Source organism: Protopterus annectens, chromosome 1.part1, assembly GCF_019279795.1.
Source record: "Protopterus annectens isolate FY-2018-M chromosome 1.part1, PAN1.0, whole genome shotgun sequence".
Classification (NCBI taxonomy): Eukaryota; Metazoa; Chordata; order Ceratodontiformes; family Protopteridae; genus Protopterus; species Protopterus annectens.
In genome coordinates this window covers 1,346,780,288-1,346,799,855 of record NC_056726.1, presented here as the reverse complement: position 1 = coordinate 1,346,799,855, position 19,568 = coordinate 1,346,780,288, and the positions used below count along the sequence as shown (strand labels likewise).

General features: G+C 39.4%; 1 protein-coding gene across 3 annotated transcripts in view; it reads left to right on the top strand.

Moving 5' to 3' along the window:
• LOXHD1 (lipoxygenase homology PLAT domains 1) overlaps positions 1–19,568 on the top strand; it is a 2,432,812-nt gene that overhangs the window by 984,298 nt on the left and 1,428,946 nt on the right. For all 3 annotated transcript variants that reach the window (XM_044082024.1, XM_044082018.1, XM_044082011.1), the window contains one exon: positions 6,239–6,393. In XM_044082024.1, coding sequence (XP_043937959.1) covers positions 6,239–6,393 — 155 coding nt within the window. The remainder of the gene's footprint in view (positions 1–6,238; positions 6,394–19,568) is intronic.

Sequence of the window (19,568 nt, the reverse complement as noted above, 5' to 3'; positions counted from 1 at the left end):
TTCCCTGACAAATCATTAAAATCAGTGAGAAGTGCAACCACTAATAATGGCAGCATTTCAGTTTCATATTTAATAGCCTTCAGAAAAAAAGCATTCTGATGCAAAGCTTGTTATTCTAGCAACTTTTCTAAGTGTGTAAGATCAATATCTAGCCAAGATTTTTGTCCTTTGTTCCCATTATTTTTAACTTTCTCCTTGATTCTTAAACTAAGATGTTGTGCAGTATGGGGGAGGGGTGCAATGGGTTGTATAATGTATTCTGACAACACTGAACTCTAAAGATAACATTCTTGTGTGTCTGCTATTTATGTTTTTATTCACTCATTTGATTAGACAAATGTAGGTGTTTTACAATAACAGTTGTACAAGTGCCTGTAATTCATTGTTGTGTGTGCATTATAAATGCAAGAATGTGTGAGAGCAGAGATGCTCTCAACTGGTCTTGCTTTCACATAATATCTCTGGTTCTACTTCATATTTTGTTCTGTTTCTCGTAAAGTCTGTGTTTTTTTTCTGGTAAATGAATGAGGACCACGATCAATAAATAATGATATGCACTTGAGTTTCAGATTCAATAACCTTAAGATGTAAAGCCTGTTATTCTGGAAACTTTCTGTGAAGTTACATTCCTATGTGTCAATTATTTATGCATTTATTCATTCATTTGATCACAGTCCAAGTTTTATGCATTTATTCATTCATTCATTCGATGGCAGTCCATGTTTTGTGGTATACAGTTATAGTCACACAGCTGGCTAAAATCGATGGCTCTTTGTGTATAATACATGTGCATATGTATATGGTGGGGGCATAGATGCTCTCAAATAGCCCTAATTTTGCAGAATGTTTGTAATTCTTGCCTCATGTTTCACTGTGCTCCTTATAACATTTGTGTTTTTTCTTGGGAAATCAGTGAGGTACCTAGAAGGTACCCATCTTTTTGAACAGGTATGAAAGAAGGCAGTACTCCCAGAAAGGATTTACAACAAGCATTTGTCACCTCGATTTATTGGGAACTACTGCTTTGTTAGCTTTGAACATTAAACTTTAGACACAATGTATTCTTCCTTCAAAGAAAAAAAGACTGGTCAGTGAATAATGACAGATGCATGAGTTTTAGACTTAATAGCCTTCAGAAAAAAGAGCATATTAATCCAAAGTATGTTGTTCTAGTAACTAAGTTAATGGTATTATCTTCTTGATTATGGTCCTTTGTCTCCTATTGTTTTCAGCTCTTTTCTAGAGTCTTGAGCTTAGAGGATGACAGGTAAGTTGAGGGCTGCAGCTGGTTGCACACTATATTCTGACAGGCAGTGAGCTGAGACAACACATTCCTCTGTGGCAATTATTCATGTATTTATTCATTATTTTGATCACAATCAAACATCTAAGGTTATAGTTACAGTCATAGAATTGTCTATAATTGATGGTCATATGTGTGTGTTAAATTATTCTGGGTGACTATTAATTTTTATTTTATTACAATCTGATATACAAGATGTATGCAGCTGATAAACACAACTTTAGTTTCTGGCCATGTGGGCTGTTGATTGGGCTGTGGCAGTCTGGGCAGAATGTGTGATCATTGTCACAGTAGTGCATTGAGTGGTATTTCTGTCTCACAGCGCATGGTTCTCAGGTTTAGTCTTTGGCAGTGATTCCTTTTGTTTGATGTACTTATGTACTTCTTGTTTTGTTTAGGTTTTTATCCAGGTGCTCTAGTTTCCTCCCCCAGACCCACAGGTATGTACGGCCATAAGCAAACTTTTCAATAAAGGGAGGAGACTTATACAAAAAAAAGCCAAATCTCAAGTAGAAAAATCATCCCTGATCAGCATTAGTAAGAAATTGAGGGCCCTCATCAAGTCAACTAAAGCTAATTTTGAAAAGAAAGTTGCCAAGGATGCCAAGGATAACCATAAGGCCTTCTATGGCTACATCAAAAACCTAAATGGCAACGCTCAGGTCTGTTCTGAGCTAGTACAAAATGGAACAAAATACACTGACCCTTCTGACATTGCCAACATCTTGGCTGACAGGTTCAGTGCAAATTCCCCACCCCCCACCACCTACAGGGCCTATTACCATTCCAGGGGATTGTGTAAGTCCAATTATTACTGATATGTTGGTTAACAAGGCTCTATCTAAAGCTAAAAACACTGCCTCCATGGGACCAGATGGTGTCCCAGGCTGTGTCATACGCGAGCTCCAAAAGGAATTAACCAAGTATCTTAATACCCTGTTCAGTCTCAGCCTTTCCACAGGATATGTGCCCATAGAATGGCACACTGCAACAGTGGTCCCACTACACAAGGGTGGGGCCACAACTGACCCTGGGAACTACCGACCAATAAGCCTGACCAGTCTGATCTGTAAGGCTATGGAGTGAATCATTATGGAGCTCATAAATGGAGAGATTGGGAACCTCCAGTTGCTGGACCCCACACAGTTCGGCTTCGTCAAGGACAGATCATGCCTCCTGAACCTGGTGGATTTCTTTGAGACAGTTACTCAGACTATAGATAAGGGAAAAGAGGTACAAACAGCTTACGTTGACCTTGCTAAAGCATATGACACCATTCCCCATTCAGGTATTATTGATAAGCTCACTAGCCTGGGTATAAACCCTTACATCACAAGATGGATCGCAAACTGGCTCTCAGACAGATCCCACAAAGTAAGAGTAGCGGGATCTATGTCCAAATCCAGACCAGTAATGAGTGGTGTGCCTCAGGGCTCTGTCCTGGGGCCCCTCCTGTTTGGCATATACTTCTAAGAATTACAGGCAAGCACGAAAGGGCTGTGGATGACTAAGTTTGTGGACGACTGCAAACTGGGTGCTATAATAGAGTCTCAGGCCGACATGGAGATCCTCCAGAAGGGCCTAAATGAGACTGATGCATGGTGTCAAAGTCATGGTCTCAAGCTAAGTGCAAAAAAATGCATAGTAATCCCCTTTGGAAAAAACAAAGTACCTGCAAACTACAACATAGGAGGTAATCCCCTTAAATCTGAAGAAGAAATAAGGGATCTAGGGACCCAAGTAGATAGTCAGCTTTCCTTTTATAACCATGTTGACAAAGTGGTTAGAAAATCCTTCTATGTGACCCATCTGATCACGAAAGGGTTCGCATCAAGATCTAAGGATGTAATGGTGCCCCTCTACTCTTCCCTCATCAGACCCATTATGGAGTACAATGCACCACTTGGAATGTACCTGGCTAGACATCTCCAGCTGCTGGAGAGACCACAGAGGTACCTAACCAAGAGGATTACTGGCCTCAAACAGTTGCCCTATGCAGCACAATTGAAAAAGCTAAGACTGTTCTCTGTTGCATACCGCCTTCTCAGAGGCGATCCCTGTCTAACGTACAGAGCCATGTCAAACCCAAAATTGTTGAACATGCTCCATCTTAGCAAAACCAAATCTACTCGAGCTACACGCTCAAGGGATATAAACCTCAACACAACAATGAATAGAACATGCTGGAGGGATAGATTCCCTTCGCAGAGACTTCCCTTACTATGGAACAGGGTCCCGATCTACATAAGACAGAGCCCCTCACTATCACTCTTCAAGAGGAACCTTGATGAGTGGATGGGTAACAGAAAGTTCACACCAGGGATCACACCAACAGCACTACTAGATAGGGGCCAAGGGTACTAGCTGCTAGTACAAGGGTCTAGGGAACTACTAAAGGGGCAATGAATACCGCACAACGTGGCTGGGCTAATATATGCCTTTGGGCAGATAGCCCAGTACCAACCTATGAACCTATGTATGCCTATGGCCACTTGTGATTTTACTTTCATCTTAATATAACACCAGAGGGATACACAGAAGATACCTATGTTTTTACACCAGAAGGGTACACAGAAGATACCTGTCTTTTTTGGACTGGTATGGAAGCAGGCACTTTTCCCATATAGGATTTATATATCCTTGCAAGCATTTGTCACCTCATTTCATTGGGAACTATTATTTTGTTAACTTTGAACATTAAAATTTAGGTACAACTTATTTCCTTCTGTGATGCCCATGCCCTGGCCCAGCAGCCAAGGAGCCTCAATCCTCGCCACTAACACCAGAGAGGGTGTCTCATATAGGAGAAATGATAACCAATACACACAGTAAAGTGCAATTTCCCTTAAGAGCACACAGAGATCACAGTCAGTCTAGGGCTGGTTGCTCCCTTGCCCTCCAGGTCCCCAATAAGACTCCCCACTGGCACAGCTATAGGGTCCAGATCTCAGCCTAGCTGACAAGTTAACCTCCAGTACCCTCTCTGTCCAACCAGTGCTCTGTGTTCCTGCCCATGTAGCTGACACATGCACACAATTTGAGATAAGTAATTATACAACTTCACAGACACTCATGGGAAAGGCTGACACAGATTCTCCAGCTGTGTCCCTTTACCCAGACTATACAGTAGTAATTACTGCCACCACCAGCTAATATTTATCAGCTACTAAAAGGCCCTTAAAAGGGTGTCCAATTATTATTCTGCAATATTGTTATCCAATAGTAGTGTAACTTAAGCAATCAAGGCTTATTGGAAGGGCTTAGTACAGGATCACTTATAAGCATGCAATATACTCTAGACCTTAATTTATCTCTACATAAACCAGCCACAGTTGAAAAGGGTTTACAAATATTTAATAATAAATACTAAAAACACAAGACAATACTACTACACCACAGTGCTATTCAAGAGTTCAGAGATCTCACAGAAACTTAAAATAATTCAGTAGTACAGTTTTGACATAACACAACCAATACTTAGTCTAATATTTATAGTCCTAGCTATTTCTACAAGAAAACACACTTCTAAGATAACTTACTTAAAAGAGCATAAGGCAGTGCTGAGTTGGATAGTCCAAGATCAAAATGCTTACAGTCTCTCTCTCAGCAATAGTTTTTAAAATTACTAGCAAACATTTCTCCTGGGCCCTTCCAGATTACATCATTCTCATTTAGTTCCCATTACATCATTTCTTTGACACTTAGCCTGGGGTTCCCAGACCAACAGACTACATTATTTAGCAAGCTAACACCTGCTCAGGAAGCTACAACAATAAAAGACATTTCACATGTACACTCTAGTAATTATTCCTTAAGTTAAAACAATAGAAAGTATGTGCTAGACCAGACAGGCTGACTCCGAGCTCTACAGATCAAAAGATAGATTTGAAATAATTTTAACTTCAAAAGAAAGATTTGAAATGCTTGACTTAGTTTTCCTTACAGCAGATGGCAATGTTGCTACAATCTAGAAGTTCAACATTTTATAGTATTTTTCTTTCATTTAAGAAACAAGCCTGTATTTTACATTTATATTTACAAATGCCAGAATTATGTATTAAATTCTATTTGGCTAGGTTGGCAGCCTTCATCCTTCTCTACCAGTCTTCACACCTTCAAAGAAAAAAAAGACAGAATTTCTTACCTTAGTTATGAATTTTGTTTAGGTCACCATCGAATGAAAAGATTATAAAAGCTGTTCTTAATATGCACCTCAGAGCATCTAGAACCCTATGACTTCTGTGGCACAGTAAGCCCTCAGAGCCAAGACTTAATTCTTTTACTTCCTCATAATAATTTCAGTGATGTTTTGGTTCTTTAGGGTGTGTTTAAAGGAAGGATGTTGAAAGGATGAGGTGTATAAAGTCTGTGCAGTAGCTATAATGGGCTTGGCACTGAGGTGGTCTCTCTGAAAATTACTCCTTCTCATCTGTTGTTTGATTACGAGAAGTGGTCTTTGACTGCTACGATAGAGTCCCAAACAATTCCAATTAAAACCACCCATTCAGTTGCTTCTTGTAGTCCCCCCCCCAGCTTGCTTTGAAGTTACCAGTTGTCAATAACTTTTGCAATGCATAAATAGCACAACTGGAGCAACATCTAATATTTACTTAAGTGTCATGCATAAATTATTGGTAAAAAAAACAAACATTGCGACTAATTGTGTTAGAAAGATAGAAATATACATGTTTTTAATACTGTCATGAACAACTACCAAAAACAAAGTACATCAGGAAAATGAGAAAATAATGTTTTATGGAAGGGGTAAAGGAGCTGTATAAGAAGCTGTAAACCAAGGCAACAGCTGCAAAAATATTTACCATTTTTCATCGGGATGCCAAAACTGGACTTGATCATCTTGTTGTGAATTCTTTAAAATATTTCTTTGTTGGAGAACATTAGAGTTTAAAGTTGGAATTTGTTTACTTTCCACAGTGGTGAAGTATCGTGTCACAATTTACACTGGAAACGTAAGCGGAGGTGGTACAGATGCTCATGTGTTTATCTGCGTTTTTGGAGAACTGGGTGACACCGGCGAACGACAACTATATGCTAGCAAGAACAATATGAACAAATTTGAAAAAGGCAATGTAAGTTGAAGCAGTATTGTTCCAATTGTATCTTTGGATGTTATCAATGGATTGTCATGGGAAGTAAATGGCTACCAGTGTTTTTTTTTTCTTAATAAGTACCCATTGTGATGGGTATAACAGTGTCACTATAATAATTGCCTCACTGTGGAACAGTGCATGTAAAAGAAAGAGCATAAAAGTTTTGCAGCCATCAAGAGAAACACAAGAAATGGTGATATTTTTATATGAATAATTTTACTCCTTTCCCAGTTTACCCAATACAGTTTACTTACATTTGCCCTCACAGCCTCTGTGGCCTTCACCTTTTATATTTGTATATTATCTTTGTGTAGATAAGGAACTATGCTGCCTGCCAGGAAATATACATATACATATACATATACATACAGACACACACACACACACACACACACACACACACACACACACACACACACACACACACACACACACACACATATACAATTTCTCTCTCTCTCTCTCTCCATATATATATATATATATATATATATATATATGTATTTATTTATTTTACATTTGTCTACTGGGAAAGTCTGACTGGGCAGGAGGCCCTTTTTCAGTGGAGGCCCGTGGAGAAAAGCTCCACTACATAACACCTAGTAATGCATACAATACATAAGGCAGTACAGCTATACAATAGCAAATGGGTAGTACCTGGCTCTGACCTACACTGCAAGATATCTAGTAGTAACTACAACTATTAATATGTATGATACGTGTAACTACAACAAATCAACAACATAGAGATACTAACTGACTATGAGCTAAATTATAGTAAACTTAGCAGAAATTACAGCAATGGATAACTAATAGTGCAGGATATTAAGAAATATTAGAGAAATAAGAGATGATTAAGGAAGAAGTAGGATTGTTTTATGAACAGTAGTATTTGAACTTCACAGAGTGTCAGTAAAAAGTTGATAATTAGTTCAGGGGTTAGACTGAGAATATCTACATGTTTGTGTCCTAAGAAGGAATTTTCCATTTAAATGGTACAGTATTGCAGTACTTCAGAGTAAGTAAGGAGAGTTATCTAGATTAGTGCAAGAGGGAGAGGAGCATAAACAGTAGAGGTGCATATGAAGTAAAGGAGTGGGTAGGGTAGAAGGGATGGAGAGGGAAGAGGCGAGGAGTGCCGGAAAGGTGAGGGTGGTTATTGGAATGGAATAAGATGTGTAGGATGGGTGAGTAAGGAAGGGTCATCCTGGTGTAGTGCAGGAAAATTGTCAGGAATTTCTTAGGTGTTCCTTAAATAATACTTTGAAGCTGGAGGTATTGGAGGTGTTACGGCTGTGCTGGGGAATGGAATTCCATTTTTTGGATATCTGATTAAAGAAGAGAAAATCCCCAGAGCTGTTGTTAGCCTTGGTGACTTTTAGGAGAAATTTATCAGAAGATCTCAGTGTTCTGGAATAAGTGTTCCTGAATTAGATTTTTGAGTGCAGGGCAGTTGTTTGGCTTGTGGAAAATGAGGTCGGCAGTTGTGAGTTGATTTAGGGATATAAGATTCTGTAGTTCGATCCAGTTTAGTTCACGAAGGGCAGAACAGTGATGAACTCTGTAAGTATGGCCTGTAACAAATTTTGCTATTTTACTGTAACATGAGTCTAATTTGTTTGTTAGAATTTCTGAGGTTGGTGAAAGTAGGGAAGGCATATCGAAGGGTGGGTACACGCGCACACACACACACACACACACACACACACACACACACACACACACACACGCACGCACGCACGCACACACACACACACACACACACACACACACACAATGTTTGATTCTCACATTTGATGACTTTCTGGCTATTGGTTAGGTGTGTTATAGTTTGCAGCGTAATTTGCCTAGTATTTACCTATGAACCTAAGTTATTGTTACACTGGAATAATCTGTGCTAAATTGCTGGAAGCAAACAGTTGAAAGTTGCATTCAGAATATGTAAGAGGGCAAAACAGATTAAAACAAATTCTCCTAATCATAACCAGCTTTTAGCAATAAGATACTTTCAATCCAAGGTGATATAGTTGGAACAAAGGTTGTGGTTAGCTTTTGACTGCAGCGGAAACATATCTTTTCAGTAATACCTTCTCATATGGATTGCTGATTGCTGTTTGCAAATATTTTCCTAGCACAGTAGACATGCCATCCATCATTTATCACTGTATTAATTGATGACAAGATGAGGTCACCTGTTAAATGAGCTGCTATATTAGTAATTGGTATCTTAAGTACAGTTGTGTAAATTAAACTTTCCATAACAGTAGATGTTTGAATGATCACTGCTGCAGTAGCCATAGCTATATAGGTTAAATACTGCAAAGGATATGATAGCTGTGCAGCTTCATCTTTCACAACTGTTCTATGTTCTTCATATTGCCATACTTCTTAACTGCCCAGATCATTGCAGAATATCCCTAGGTTCATAGGTTCATAGGAGTTACTAGGCTTGTAGTCCTAGAGCCTTTACAAGGCTAGCCATGTTAATCCCAAGTATCCCCATTTATTTATTTATTATTTTATTTATTTACATTTGTTTACTGGGTAGTGTCCGACTGGGCCAGAAGCCTCTTTTCAGCTGTCACCTGGGGAGAAAAGTTCCCACAAGTAATTGGCAGAAAAAACAGCACAAGAACAATACAGCAGAGTATCACATACAGTGTACAAATACTGAAATATTTAATTAAAAGTTGCAAGGAGGCTAGTTCACAATATGCATGTGAGTATAAAAATCATAATAATTAGAATAAACAAACAAATATTTTTTTCACATAGTTGTTAGGTTAGAAGAAGTGAAAGAAACAGATAAGTAATAACTTACTGTTACATAGAAGAGTATAAGTTGGTATGTGTAGAAAACAGATGCAGTCATAGAAAGAGACATTAGGTGGGTGAAATTAGCCTGGAGCTGTGCAGGAGCATAGCTAGTGATTAGTGAGGTATTCTTTTAGGAGTAGTTTGAATTTGTGGCTGTTTGGATTTTATAAGATGTTTTGGGGTAGTAAGTTCCAGGTTTTTGATATTTTATTAGAGTAGAGGGTGTCTCCATAGTAGTTAAGTGATTTAGTTACCTTTAGAATTAATTCGTCAGATGATCTAAGGGATCTGAGGTTTGTATTAGGTTGAATTAAATCAATGAGAGCAGGGCAGTTATTGGGTTTATGGATGATACTGTTGGCAGTGGTTAGTTGTTTGAGAGATAACAGGTTGGGTAGTTCAATCCAGTGAGTTGGTGAAATGCAGAACAGTGATGAGCTCTATGGGGTTGGTTTACAGCAATCTTGGCTATTTCATTATAGCAGGTCTCTAGGTTATTCATATCAGATTTGCACAGGTTAGTAAAGATTTGGGAGCAGTAAAGGAGGGTGGATAGTAGGTGGGATCTGGCTATGGATAATTTGGCATTGTTGGTTAGGTATGATTTGGCCCTATACAGTGAGCCAAGTTTGATGTGGACTTTTGAATTGTTACTGATATATGTTTGCCGAATTTTAGACAGTTACACCTAGAAGCTTTGTTCAGTTTTTGTACCATCAGAGGAGTAGATGGAGAAAGGAGGTAGGTTATTTTTAGCTTTTTTATTACCGAAGGCCATTAGCTTAATTTTGTTTGGGTTGAGTAAGAGTTGATGGTCACTGAGGTAGCTTTCCATATCTTGGAGAGATTTTTGAGTTTTTTCTTGTAGTTCCTGAGGTGAGGGTGCACAGCAGATATGAGTGGCATCATCAACGTATTGAATGATAGAGGCTAGTTGAGTGGAGTTACTGAGGTTATTTGTAAATATGATGAAGAGGAGAGGTCCAAGGATGGAGCCTTGGGGTACTCCCACATGATGGGTAGAGAGTTTGTTTTCTCATTTGGTGGACTGCTGTCAATTAGGAAAAATAGCTGTGAAACCAGGTCAGGGATGTTGTACTGAGGTTATATGTTTATGTTGCTTGTTGATAAGTATTTAGTAGGATACTGTATCGAAAGTTTTGGACATACCAAGGAAAATTAATGAGACAAGTTGGCCTTCATTTCTGAGTAGGTTTACAGAGTTGGTGAAACTTATAAGTGTGGTGTTAGTGCTATTCTTAGGTTGGAATCCATGTTGTTAAGGAAGTGGTTAAGGAGTTGTTAGTGAATACATTTTTCTAAGATTTTGTCTAGGGGGGAGAGAATGGCAATAGGTCGGTAGTTTGGGAAGTCTATAGAGGGGCCACCTTTGTGTAGGGGGAAGATATGAGATATTGTCCAGATGAGAGGTACATATTGTTCAGAGATGGAGCAGTTGATTATTATAGATATAGGATAGGAGATGGAAGTAGCAGCTAGTAGTTTTAAAAATTCATTGGGGAGTTGATCAGCTGCAAGCGTGCAGGGTATTAGTTTTGTAAGGATCTTTTTTATGTAACTAGTTTGTATGGGCTTGATAGAGAATGTGTTAGGTTTAGATACAGTTGACGTGGGTATTGTTATGGCTGAGATAGAATTATTTTTTATGAGGGTGGTTATTGAATTGCTAAAGTGAGTATTGAATTGTGATACTATACACTCAGATGTATTTTTGGTAGATGGAGGTGGGGTTGAGTGTTTTCCAGCATTTAGGAAATAGTTAATACTTTGCCAACATTTTGGAGGGCTGTTCTGGTGTTTTTGTTGGCATGATTGGAAGTATGATTTTTTTTGTCTTTGTTGATTTGTTTCTTGGCTTGATTCCTTAGCTGTTGATATGAGGTGAGGTTATCTTTGTTTTTGGAGCTTTAATAAAGTGACTGGGCCCTATCCCTTTGTTTAAGTAGACGTTTAGTGTCTTTTGCTAGCCATAGTAGTTGTTTGGTATTGGTGCAAACTTTTCTTATGGGAGTTAGGTTATTTAATATCTCGAGGTTAGGTTATTTAATATATTGAGGAAAGTATTATTAAAGTATTGTACAGCGAGATCTAACTGAAGGAATTTTAGTGATAACCAGTCACATTGCTGTAGCAGTGAATTAAATATAGTGGGGGAGAAGTTTTTCTTGCTATGGATGCTTTTGAATATGATGTTGTTAGGTGTGTGGACCCGTTTCCTGAGAAGAAAAGTTGGGGAATGGTCACTAAGTGAGTCTGGGAGGCAGCCTGCTTGGTAACCTAGGTTGGGTTTATTGTTTGGTATCCAGTCTAGTATTGATTGTTTATTGGAATGTTTATCAAGGAGAGTGGGAGAGTTAATGGTCTGAGAGAAGTTGTAGAGGTTGATTATGTTGTAGGGGTTATCAGAGGAGCAGGAAAGCCAGTCTAGGTTAAAGCATCCCTAGTACTATTGTTTCTTGGTTGAAGTTAATTGATGCCTGATAGAGAAGGTTTTCTGTGATGGATAGGTTGTTCCCGGGGGTAAGTAGTTAGCTATGATTATTATTGTTTTGTTGGAATTGATTTCAGGATGTGAGGTTAATATTTCGGAGTCGGGTAGTTCACAGAACAAATTTATGAACAGAGTGGGTCTATGATCAACACCAGCTACCCCTGTTCATGAGAGACATGGGTGCCACCCCAAAGGGTGAATTTGCATTCTGCCACCCAGTTATCTAGGTTGTGTTTGAATATGGTCAGTGAGGATCTCTGTTTTACATGAATAGGAAGTTTATTCCAGATAAGCAACAGTCTCTGGGAGACACATATGTCTCTCCAGCATGTTCTCTTAACTGGTTCACTCCAATGGAGCTCAGGAAGTAACTTCCAATGGGCAGAGCCTAAGCCTTTTGACAGAATCAAATTATGCTCTCACATTTCAAATGTTCATATCTCTGGAACCATAGCAGTAATGAAAGAAGAACTCTTCAGTACAAATTATTATTACAGTGGTAGTATTCTTTAGGTTTTAGGTCTTAAACTGAATTTTATAAGTCACAGTAAACACAGTAACTATTACATTTATAATATTTTATAATCAACTTACAATCTGTCTGCAACCACTCAAGTTACACGCATACTGTCAGGAATATTTCAACCATCTAGATGAGAGCTTTCATATGAGGCTAAGAAGTTTTGTCTGTGTTACTTGGTTGTTGAGATCTTTAGAAAAATGTGAAAATTATATCTATGTAAATTAATATCATTAAACAGCAGTTAATATCTATTTACCTGCACCAGGCAGAGGTCAAATATTAATGCAGTTGAGTTTGCCATTGTGTAAGCTTTAAGATGAGATCTTTTAAAACCTTGTAAATAGCATGCTTTTGGAATTATTGATGCAAATATGAACAAGCAATGTTTGACGCCTAGAGGAGTCAGTAGGAGTTAACTGCAGATGCACCTGGAGATGTCACTCTAATGTAATGATTTAATATCACAAGCTAGGTTGAGATCACTAGAGTGAGTGACTCTTGTGCCATTTGACTTGTGGATGTGCAGCATTTACATTAGGGAAGGGTCCAAAATTGTCCTATAGGCCAGGCACAAGTCACCTCTCAACAGCCTATAGGATACAGAGAAAACTGACAGGGCTTTCAGCCTGTCCATGTAGGTCATGGTTTGGATTCCCTATATTTTCTTAGTGGGAAACCTCTAAGGTCTCTCCAGTTGCTGCAGGTGTCTGGTGAGGTACATGCAAAAGGGTGCATTATACTCTACTAGTGATCTGATGAGGGGTTGAGTACAGTGGAGTTATAACATCCCTTGACCTGGATGCTATGCCCTTGCTTATGAGGTGTGCTACATAGAAGACTTTCCTTACCAATGTGGAAATTTGGTGGTCAAAGTTCAGATTGCTATCAATCTGTGTTCCCAATGCTTGCACCCTGTTCCCAAGTCTCATTCAGATGTCTGTGTCATATTTTTAGTCTGTTCCCCATAAAATTAGTTTTTTTTCTCTCAAATCACTGATGACTGAAGTCATTGAATAATGATGTAATTTGAGTTTCTGACTTCATATCTCTCAGAAAATGCATACTAACACAAATCCTATTATTCTATCAACTTTTTTTAAGCTTATAAGAGCAATAAGTAACCTCTGTCCCTCTTTTTGGACTTTTGTCCCCACATTATTTTAGGCTTGGTCCAGATTTCTTGCACTCAGAGTTTGAAATATATGTTGATAACTACTGCAGTAGCTTTAGCTATATGGGTAGATTACCATACCTAACTATATTTGGAAGGTGGAAGGAGAAGGGTCCAGGAGCCCATACAGAATGGTCCTAGCAAAGCATAATCTGGACCTAGAGAAGGAATCAAACTTTTGTAAAAGTATGTACAGAGGGCCAGGTAGCAGCTTCTAGAATACTTCTAGAATTCAACCCTTTTCAAAAAGCCATAGAAGAAAGCATCGTACATTGGGCCATAACCCTGCCTGGAATAGATTTGCTATTGTGAGTATAACAAAAGGTAATAGCCTTAGACAACCATTTGGAAATGGTCTGTTTTGACACAGGTTGTCCCCAGTTCTTAATGTCTCCAGAAATAAACAATTGATCTGAAGATCAGAAAGATTTCATTCTGTCAAGTTGAGTTGCCTATGGACTTCCAAGGTATGGAGTATCCTTTCTCCTTCATTTTTTGATTCAGAAAAGAAAAGGGGAAAATGAATAGTTTGGCTTAAAGTAAACTTGAATTCCACTTTAGGCATAAAAGAAAGATTCTCAAATAAAGTTTGTCCTTGTGGAAAATAAGGTAGGGTTGACTCACCGTAAGAGATTACAACTCAGATACCCTTCTTGCAGAGGTCAGAGCAATCAGTAAAATGGTTTTCCATGTTAAAAAACTCAAGTCAGCCAGATTAGTTGGTTTAAATGGAGCAAGTGTTAGTTTCTCTAGCATAAAATTAAGATACCAAGGAGAGACCATCAGTTTACTTTGAGGCATGTTATGCAAAACCCCTTTCAAGGACATTTTGACATGAGACTGCCTTGAAAGAAGAGGATCCCTAGGCAGGCATGCCAAAATGGCCAATAAATGAACCTTGATAGGGGAATAAGAAAGACCATAGGATAGTAACTGACACAAATATTGTAAAACCAGAGAACAACTAGACCTGAATGGGTGCTGGTTATGTTGCTGACACCGACTAGAAAACCTTTTCTATTTGCTAATATATGATTTTCTTGTAGCAGGCATTCTTGCTGCACATCCTCAAAAGACAAGTTCCTAAAAGGAATTAAGACCCTACCATCTAGGCAGTCATTTGAAGGTGATTTATGTCAGGATGTACCCATCACTCTTGTCTTGTGTGAGTAGATCAATTATCTGTGAAAAAGCTTGTGGTAATTGCCCCTGGCCATTAGTTGCCTGGACCAGAAGGGAGTCACCACAATGATCTTGGGGGTTTCCATCTGAATCTTCAGAGGTACCCCTGGATAGTAGTGGAAAGGATGGAAAGGCATACAGAAACATTCCTGTCCAAAGAAAAGAAAAGGCATCTGTCTTCCAGGTCTTCTTGGATGGAGTCCTGGAACAGAATTTTGCCAGTTGATTGTTCAAAGAGGAGTACAAGATGTCTACCTGAGGAACTCCCCACAGATAGATCAAAATTTTGAAGATCCCTGAATCTAGTTTCCATTTGTGAAGGCCTGCCCTGATCCTGCTCAACTTGTCTGCCACACACCTTTGCTCTGACTGAATGCAGGATACCTGTAGAGTGAGATTGTGCTGTGAAGCTATATCCCAAGCTAACATGGCTAGTCTGCAAAGGGGGTACATCTGGTTCCCCCTTGATTGTTGATGTACCACATCACTGTGGTATTGTCTGTAACTACTTGGAGAGTCCCAGGAACTAAAGATGGTTCAGAGAATTGAGTGCCTTGATCAGAGCAAGCATCTCCTTGATGTTTTTGTGTTTGCATCTGTCCTTGGTATCACATACCCCCTGCACTTTTATGTCTCCTGAAACTGTTCCCCAAACAAAGTCGGAAGCATCTGTGGTGACTGACTGCTTCGGAGCAGGAAGGGAGAAGGGAAGGTCTGGATTTAAGAATATATTTTATCTCCATCAAGTGATTTCTCTTTTGATAAACCCCAGTACTGGGATCTGAAAAGATAAAGGGTGTTGATACTGAGACCAAAAAGACTTCAAATACCACTATATCTTTCTCATGTGGAGTCTTGCCTGGCTATCATGAGTTCAGAGATGCCATGAAACCCAAAATCCTGAGCTATTTCCACACAGTGACCAAAATCTGAGTGGAAAGCCTTATTAATAGATATAAATAAAGAACTGTTTTTTTTTTCCATGTAGAAGAAAAGCTCTTTGAACTCCGGTGTCTAGTTAATATCCCAGAAACACAATCCTGTGTGAGTGCGTCAAGAAAGATTTTTCAATGTTCTCTTGGAATCCCAGCTTGTGCAAAAGATCTCTCACCCAAGAGGGAGATTCCTGACATTTATAAAAAGACTCTGCAAAGATAAGCAAATCATGTAAATACAGAAAAGTGTGGACACCCTGTAATCTGCAATGAGCTGTAACTGGTGTTATACACTTTGTGAACACTCATGGCGTAGTGGATAGTCCAAATGTTAATGATCCAGACATACAAAATCATAAGAAACGCCTGAAGTCTGTATGAATAGGAATATGATGATAAGCATCTTTAAGTCTAGTGTTATCAGGAAACTTAAAAGAAGAAGAGGTAACAGGTACTGAAATTACATCATTTTGAATTTGGACACTATAACAGAAAACTTTAGGAAAGGAAGAGCCAAAACTGGTCTCCAAGCAGTTTCTTTCTTTGGGACTAAGAACATCCTTGAATAAAACTCCATCCCCACCTATAAGGGAAGGAGGAACTGGTTCTATCCCTCCCTGGGACAGCACATGATGAAGAATGCAGCCAAGCAAACCTCCTTAAAGTAGTACCAGTGGCCATAGCCCTGGAAGAAGTATCAATACACACAATGTAAACAATGGGTAGTGACCTGTGCAATAGAAGAAACATTTTTTTTCACAAAAAGAAATTGTAGATAAAACATTCATCATAATTTCACAGTATGTCAGAATAATTTAACATATGAGCCTAACAGTTTAAAATTCTGAAATTCAAAGCTGCAGAGGTATACCCCCCCCCCCCCATACCTATCAATACATTTCAGATCTTTATTAGGAAGTGGAGGATTGGAATTAACTAAGTGCTGAGCAGCACAGGAGTCAGATAAGGCTATAGCTATCGAGTCTGGTTTTGGAGTTCTGTATACAAATTTAAAATATTGAAGAACTTTATATATCCTATCTGCCTTTTTAGAGACAGCTGGTTGACTATCAGGAAAATTGGAGGCAGTAAGACACACATGCTGTGAAGCAGACAGAACAGGAGGAATGAGTGCAGGTTTTTGAAAACCCTTCTGTAACAACACATAATAATTTCTGAGGAACTGAGAACCTAGAGCCAGTAGCAGTAAACTACTCATATCCAAAGAAATTTGAGGAGTAGGGACATGCTTGGTTTTCTGGGGGTTTTTTGACAAGAAAAATGGGGCCAACCCCTTCTTCCCCATGGATGCGCATAGCATTCTGACACAACAGGGAAACATTCCCTGTACACTCTCCTAGGACCGACAAGAGCAGATCTACCTTGCCCACTGAGGAGACAGCCACAGAGGACAAGGCTAACCCCTGGTCCATAGTGGCCATAGTTGCTACACCAGAGGGATCCAGGGTAAAAGATGTAGAGCAAATGGCCGCAGAAGAGTCACCTACCTGCAGCTGAGGTAAATTGCTAGCCTGCTGTGGGGTCAAAGGCTGTTTGCTTAACTTTTTCTTTTTGTGGCTTGAAGAAGGACTAACCTTGAGACTGACAATGTGTTCCATGGTCAAGCCGAAAATGGTGCCTCTCTCTCTCTTGGGGAAAACATGCAACAAATGCCAGTAAAACTGCCAGTCCACATAAGTTACTTTTTTCGGCCAGAAAAAAAAATACATAGTACAAAGCATTTTCTAACACTACGGCAGCCCCACAATGGAAAAATAAACACAATTCTCCACCGAAAATATTTTATCAGTTAGTTAACGCTACTTTTAAACTGAAAAAACAGCGAGTGTTCTATTTAAAAGTATGTTACAGTCTAAAGATTATCGTTAAAACACAGCACTTCTAGCTTGAAAATAACTTTCCTGAAGTTAAAAGTAATAAAACATCATAAAAATTAAAAAAAACTAAAGTTTTTTTAAGTTCAATTTATCTGCCCATCTAAGGAAAACCCAAGCCGACCTTTGATCCGCACAAGCCTTGGTGGAGCATACTCTTCAGTGGCAGTAGAGGTCGAAAGGGCTTCACACCCAAAATTGTCTTTTAGTCAGCTCAGCTTGAGGTGCTTGACAGCTTGGGTACACAGAAGGTGCCTGAAGCTTTGAAAGCTGGCTGGCTGTTATATCCTTGGCAGGATATAACCCATATAGCTAAGGCAACTGCAGTAGTAACCAATATGAAGAACATCACTGGGTGGTGCCAGATTTACCCAGGAATAATATGGTTTAGCCATAAAAACAAAGTCAGAGTTGGCAAGGATGGTAGATAGGTTAACACTGGCATTGCCAAGGTGATAAAGTAATTATTTATATCATACAATGAAGCTAATTAAAAGAGTTTTTTCTTATCTTTTTAAACATTTATTAATGTCTGGACTACATGAAAAGAGACATGGATGAGCTCTCAGATCATGTGGCCCAGGCCGGTATGACCCTAGCCCTGAGTAGCATTTTGCCATCGCCCAGAATGATACCGCAGTACAAGGACAAAATGACTGACTTCAGCGATTGGCTAAGCTCCTGGTGTCATTCAAAGGGGATCCAGTATCGGTCTGCCTGGGATGACATGATCGAGAAACCAAGATGCTTTGCCAGAAATGGTCTGCACCTGTCACCCCTGGGAAACACGTTACTGCCTAAAGCTCTTGCCACCCCTATAGTGCCTTTTTTAGGCAAGGTTCAAAGGACAAAACCACCACCGTAACAGATACAAGCATGCAAAATCTGAAAGTAATGCTACTCAATGGTAGAAGTCTAAACCTCAAAATGCACTCTCTCGAAGCACTCCTAAAAATGGAGAACATCGATATCTGTGCAGTAACTGAGACCTGGTTCAAGACTCCAGAGAGCACCTCTGCAATACCAAGCTACAACTCTTACCACACTTTTTGGCCACCAAACCAAGACCGAAACACTAAAGGTGGAGGAGTGTCCATATTCACCATGGATATTCACACCTCCAGGCTAGTTGCCCAACACAATGTATCAGAAATACTCCAGGTGCAACTAACACTAGGTAAGACTGCAATCCAAACTGTAGCTTGCTACAGATCCCCCACCATGCTCCAAGATTCTCACTATACCTTCCTAAACATACTGGAAAATATTAAGATACAATCAAACACCCTAATACTGGGTGATTCCAACTACCCTGCCATTAACTGAGAAAACTACTCGGGTACCAACACCTTTTCCCAACGTTTCTTGGAATTAATAAATTCTAATGCCCTGGATCAACTAATCCATTGTCCCACCAGGGCGTCCAATATCCTAGACCTGGTCATTACCGACATGGGAGATAGATACTCCACATGAGTGGGCACCCCCTCATTGGTCAGGTCTGACCATAAGGAAATCACCCTTGACATCCACATCCCACCCCAACCCCCCAGTAAGGAAACCTGTGTAAAAAACTTCTCCAAAGCCAACTTCATGCTACTTAAGTCAGAAGTGACAAACTTCATGGCACCCATTCAGACAAGAGCTGAAAGTTTGACTGCCGAATACTACACTAAGGCACTGTACAAGCACATCCATGAATTGTGCCATCCCAAATAGAACCAAGACGTTCTCCTCCACAAAAAGGAAGCCAATCTGTTGATCCCCTGCCATAAACAAACTATACAACAGAAGGAAGAAACTGTTGCAGAAAAGAGGAAAATCCCAGGATGCAAAAAACTCCCTTACCAGCCTCAGTAAGAAGCTGAGATCCCTCATAAAATCCTCCAAAGCTAGTTACGAAAATAAAATTGCCAAATATTCCAAAGACAACCACAAAGCATTCTATAGTTATGTCAAGAATCTAAATGGGAATGCTCAGATCTGCTCTGAGCTACAACAGAATGGCATTAAATATACTGATCCCAAGGATATTACCAATATCCTGGTAGATTGATTTAGTGCCAACTTCACCCCCCTCTCACCCCCTAAAGGGCCCATCTTAATATCAAAATATTGC